At 54.3% G+C, this 5564-nt stretch overlaps 1 protein-coding gene across 1 annotated transcript; it reads left to right on the forward strand.

Annotated features, from left to right (window-relative positions):
• Positions 1–416: 416 nt before the first annotated feature.
• Positions 417–2213, forward strand: LOC119320196 (protein trichome birefringence-like 19). The gene is made up of 3 exons (XM_037594304.1): positions 417–1000; positions 1074–1628; positions 1711–2213. The coding sequence occupies exons 1-3, from the start codon at positions 548–550 to the stop codon at positions 1960–1962; spliced, it is 1260 nt and encodes a 419-aa protein (XP_037450201.1). The 5' UTR covers positions 417–547; the 3' UTR covers positions 1963–2213.
• The last annotated feature ends 3351 nt before the right edge of the window (positions 2214–5564 follow it).

The following is a 5564-nucleotide window of genomic DNA, read 5'->3' on the forward strand; positions in this document are numbered from 1 at the left end:
ACCCTCCCGCACTGATCAATCTCTTAACCGCCTTCATCTAGGATGCCGCAGTCTGTTGCGCTCACTACACCACCCCCGTCTCCGACGAGGTCTTGCCGTGGCCTCGCTGAGGCTGATGCTCATCGTTGCCGCTTGTCACATCGCCCCCTCCTTCGGCCTGGGCAGAATCGACCGACGGTTGTAAAAATTCGAGGGACCAAATAAATAGCAAAATCGTTGGAAATTAGGTGGACGGTGGTTTAATTGAAACCATGAATTCGGGTTCGGCAGACTAGAAGAAGATGACACGAGGAAGTCTCAAAGTTCTGCCACCAACAAAAAAAGTGTCTGGCGCCAACCGTGCAACCGCGCTCGCGGACAGCGGCAGGGCTTCCGTGAGCATTCTGGTAGAGGCCTTTATCAGTCGTGCAACGCACACCATACGTACCTGCCACGTTGACCTCCACCGCCACCACCAGCACTAGCCCGGTATACTCTGCACCTCGCATTTTGTTACTCCATCCTCCATGCCCTGTGTTCCCCAAGCAACGGCATCCCTCTCGCCGCCATGAAGTCCCACAAGAGCAAGAGCGGCCCCTCCTCTCCGAAGCGCTCGGCCGCCTTTGCCGCGCCGGTGGCCTTCCTGCTCATCCTGGTGCTCGTCACGCTCTACGACCTGACCTTCGCCGACCGCCGTTACCTGCGCATACATGGCGCCTCTTCGTCGTCGGTGGCATCTCCGGCATGCGACCTCACGCGGGGCGAGTGGGTGCACGACGCCGCGGAGGCGCCCTACTACACGAACCTCACGTGCCCCTTCATCGACGACCACCAGAACTGCATGAAGTTCGGCAAGCCGAGCCTCGAGTTCCTGCGCTGGAGGTGGCGGCCGGACGGCTGCGAGCTCCCCCGCTTCGACGCCGCGCGGTTCCTGGAGGCCATGAGGGGCAAGTCCATGGCCTTCGTCGGGGACTCCCTCGCCAGGAACCACTTCAAGTCCTTGCTCTGCCTCTTGTCGAGGGTACGTCTGTGGCGCATGCACTCGGTTATTGACACCTTGTTTCTGATGGAAATTAACGACTGAAGACATGCAGGTGGCGCAGCCGGTGGAGGTCGGGGGCGAGTCGGAGATCGATCCGACGGGGAGGGCCGTCCGGCGGGACTACTACTACGGCAGCCACGACTTCACCGCCTCCCTCTTCTGGTCGCCCTTCCTGGTCAAGGCCAACCTGTCCAACGCCACGCTCGGCATGTGGGACGTGCACCTCGACACGCCGGACGCCCGGTGGGCGACGCACGTCGCTGGCTTCGACCACCTCGTCCTCTCGGGAACCAACTGGTTCCTCCGCCCCTCGGTGTATTACGAGGGCGGGCGCGCTGTCGCGTGCAACGGCGGTGCCAGCTGCGTCAACGGGAACGTGACGGCCGAGATGACCGTGCCCCGCGCACTGCGCGCGGCGTTCCGGACGGCGCTCGGCGCCGTCGCCGCGCGCGAGGGGTTCCGCGGCAAGGCGGTGCTCCGGACGGTGACGCCCGCGCACTTCGAGGGCGGCGAGTGGAACACCGGCGGCGACTGCGTCCGCACGCGGCCCTACCGGCGCGGCGACCGCGCCCTGGGCGCCTTCGAGGCCGAGTACCGCAGCGCTCAGGTACGCACATAAAACCCCGAGGATCTCGTGCCATGCGGAGCGTGACGTACGGCTGCTAAATGAAATGCTGTGACTCGACTAGGTTGAGGCGCTGAGGGAGACGAAGGCGGCGGCGAGGACGAGGAGGGACGGCGCGGAGGCGGAGCTGGTGCTGATGGACATCACGGAGGCGATGGACCTGCGGCCGGACGGGCACCCGAGCCGGTACGGGCACCGGCCGGGCGGGAGCGTGGAGGGCAGCTTCGTGGTGGACTGCCTGCACTGGTGCTTGCCAGGGCCGATCGACCTGTGGAGCGAGCTGCTGTCCCAGATGCTCCTGCAACCACATCACTAGCAGATCGACGACTTGGGGTGTTCGTCAATCGTCACAGTGAAAAATTCCGTGATTCTTTGGCTCTTCAGACGTGAAACTGCGATGTAACTTGGAAGTTGGAAGGCTAATCTGTGATCGCGTCGACATAAGTGGTGCATCGTGGATCGTCGGCAGAAGTTTATCTGGCAAAGTAGATCCTCCACTAAACATGGCTAGTGTCACGCTGTCAAGACGTTGACTTGCTTAATTGAGTATGCCTGTCTCACGTTGGATACCTACTTGCCAGTGCTTGATTGCTTGGTGACTATGGAGTGGAGGTCCATATACGACTCACGCACCGCCACTACCATGGGAGACAAAACTGTGGACTCAAGCACCCAGCGACGTGCAATGTAACGTGTAGCCCATGATCATAGATTCTCCATCATTTTAGAACATTTCCCACAGGAGGAAATGAATCCTGATTGGACTTGGGCACATGCTGCCGCCTCTGTGTTTCTGTGATTGGAAACTGCTTCCTCGTACCATATGGAGCTCACCTTAGGACATCTATCTTCCCTCGAAATTATTTACCTCATCAAAAGGCTCCCTTTTAATGAGTCAGGGCATCTCCAACACTACATCCCTAAGACGGACACGATATTTGTCCACGGACCGGTCCGTCCGAGCCAGTCATCCAACTAAACCCGGGCATGGGCAGCCCAGCCCGACGACCCGGCCCGAACCCGGCCCGAAAAACCCGGGCCGGGCCGGGCTGGGCTTGACGTTCGGGCCGGGCTCGGGCCTAGTTTTGCAGCCCGGAAGATAGTTCGGGCCGGGCTCGGGCTTCATTTTTTATGTATTTCGGGCCGGGCTTTCGGGCTTTGGGCCGGGCTTGCACGTGCGTACACTAAAAAACAGCGTTCGGGCCGGGCTTTCGGGCTTCGGGCTTGACTTCGGGCCGGGCTCGGACTTGAAAATAGGGAGTATTTCAGGCTTCGGGCCGGGCTCGGGCTTGGGAAATGAAGGTCGGGCTTTTATAAGCCCGGCCCGAAACCCGGCCCGGCCCGACGTTTGCCCGGGTTTACATCCAACCATGTCCCTTAGATGTCCGTCTCTATTTTTGTAAGTTCATGAGCTCAAATTAATAGCATGCCAAATCTTCTATGAGTCAAATTACTCAAATGCGACAATACTTCTAATTTAAATATTACAATCCAACTAAGTTTTCAAATGTGATAGCATACCAAATACACTAGAGAAACCCAAGAAAAAACACCACAAATTATTATTTTTAGCTGACATGAAAAATAGCTTTTATATACATTGGTTGGTGTTTCCGTCAGGGTGCTCGCAGAGACACTATACTTCCTCCACCACATGAATAGCAACACCCGTTGAAGTGTTCATGAAAACACCAACCAATGATGCATTAGAGAATTCATGAAATAAACCACAAAAAATAGCATTTTTTTGCTTATATGGAAGCAAGGGCAACTCCACGCCATGCATCAAAGCATACACTCCAAATGTCCATGGACACGTTTGAACATGTCTGTGGACAGCGTTAGGGGAGCCGGTCATCCAACTGTAGTGGACCAGACGTGGGCCGGGTGGAACTAGAGGAAAACACACATGGGTTGTGAGGACATGTAGCCCAATTGACAGTGGGCCAAGTGGACTGTCCGGACTCCCCCAAAACCCCCCAGATTAGTTGCCGGTCTAGGGAATTTTTATGGTGCGGACTGGTCTGCGGACGACCATAGTTCTGTAGGAGCAAGTAAGGTTGAGAAATAGAACCCTCTGTTTTGATTCGTTCCAATAGCCATGAATTGATCATCTTGTTGGATGGCAAAATGTGCCTGGATATGGTAGTCCAGACATTTGCAGGCGTTTTGATGAACCACGTTTGAGTTACCATAAAGAAGGTTCAAATAGCTAATTTTCATATATTAGACAACAAACTTAGTTGGGTGAGTTGGTTAGTGCATCGGGTACTTTGAGCCCTACCCTATAGGGGCCATGGCGGTTCAACCGATTTATCATTGAAAATCGAGATTGCGCAGCAAGCATAAAAGATGGATCCAGCTGTGCGGGTAGGGAGCGATTGTCTGATTCAGATCAGAGGCAATCAAGTCGTGCAAATCTGTTGCTAATTTGCGATTGCTCGCCAGTTAACTTTTCCGATATATGAAATATAAAGTACACTTCATGATCAATCTAACGATATTAGTTTCGTATTGTTAATGTTGAAATGTTTTTTATAAACTTCTTTAAACATAAATATGTTAAAACACGATACAGATTTCTTTTTCCCTAGCTCCTGCGGCTAGGGTTTCTCTCCTCTGAGGTGACTCATCCTCTCAGAGTCCTATACCCGATAGCGACAAGCATCACAGGGGTGCTCCCTGGGTTCCTGCGGCTCGCTCACGATGGCGTTCTCCTCGGATGCAAACTCAGCGACCAACGGCGGCGGTGGTGGGAGCAGTTTCGGTGGCGGCAGCGGAGCAAACCGCAGATCCCGATCTGGAAAATTTCTTCGACCAACTGGATCTTAACGAGGAAGAATTTGATGACGTGGAGATCGATGAAGAGGACCCGGAGATCAAGGAAAGAGTCCATTGGTTAACCCTTGCTAGGGTTCATACCGACAAAACCTTCTCCTCGTCGGCCTTCTACAGGGAGATGAGGGCGGCTTGGAACCCTACGCAAGGTGTTAGATTCTGGCCGGTCGGGCCTAACAGATTCGTTGTCCAGGCATCGTCCTTGGGGGACTGGGAGCGGATCATGAAACAAGGCCCTTGGTTGTTCCGCAACATGGCGGTGCTACTATGCGTGTATGATGGATTCAGCCGGGCTGAAGACATGGTGTTTGATCACATGCCAACATGGCTTCAGATTCACAAACTCCCGGACCCGTATTGCAAGGAACACATTGTTAAGAAGCTGTTGAAGGGTGCGGGGGAGATCCTGGAGATGCGGCTCAATGGGAACACGAGAGGTGATTATGTGAGGATTAGGGTGAATCACAACATTAAACACCCCCTTACTAAGTTCGTCAGTATTGTGCGAGCAAAAGAACGCCAAGTGTACCTGGTTAGATATGAAAAACTTGCTTGTTTTTGCAAGGTGTGTGCGCTGATTGGCCATGATCATAAGGAGTGTGGTCTGGACATACATGATAAGAAGGGTATGTAGTTCGGGGACTGGTTGTACGCGGAGGGGCCGTCTAGGCCAGGACAAGGCGCTGCGGTGAACAGGCACTCCGGCCCCCGTTTCCCTGGTAAGGCTGGGAGTCCGTCTGCTTCTGCCCCAAGGGAAGAGAGGACCGACCCGGAAACCCCATACACGGCGACAAGCCCTCTGAAATAGGTTGTTACCAGAATGGAGGTGGACAAGGATGCAAGAAAACAGCTGAATATGGACGCTGTTGAGGCAGGGTTCAATAGTGCCTTGGGAGCTCCTAAAGCTCTGCTAGCTCTCACCGACGGAAGTGGAGGCGATGTTCATGAAAACAACTCGCCAGCGAGCAGTGATTCAAGCAACAAATGACAAAAAATGTCGAAAGAAAATGACAACAAGCAAAAAGAACACCAAGATACCTTCACCGCCAGCGAGCAATGATTCAAGCAACAAACGAGTGA

This window comes from Triticum dicoccoides, chromosome 6B (assembly GCF_002162155.2).
Source record: "Triticum dicoccoides isolate Atlit2015 ecotype Zavitan chromosome 6B, WEW_v2.0, whole genome shotgun sequence".
Classification (NCBI taxonomy): Eukaryota; Viridiplantae; Streptophyta; class Magnoliopsida; order Poales; family Poaceae; genus Triticum; species Triticum dicoccoides.

Excerpts from the sequence above, each read along its gene's own strand:
- LOC119320196 (XM_037594304.1), top strand. The coding sequence starts at position 548 with ATGAAGTCCCACAAGAGCAAGAGCGGCCCCTCCTCTCCGAAGCGCTCG. Across the intron at positions 1,001-1,073 it reads TGCTCTGCCTCTTGTCGAGG|GTGGCGCAGCCGGTGGAGGT; the intron begins GTACGTCTGTGG and ends GAAGACATGCAG. Across the intron at positions 1,629-1,710 it reads CCGAGTACCGCAGCGCTCAG|GTTGAGGCGCTGAGGGAGAC; the intron begins GTACGCACATAA and ends TGACTCGACTAG.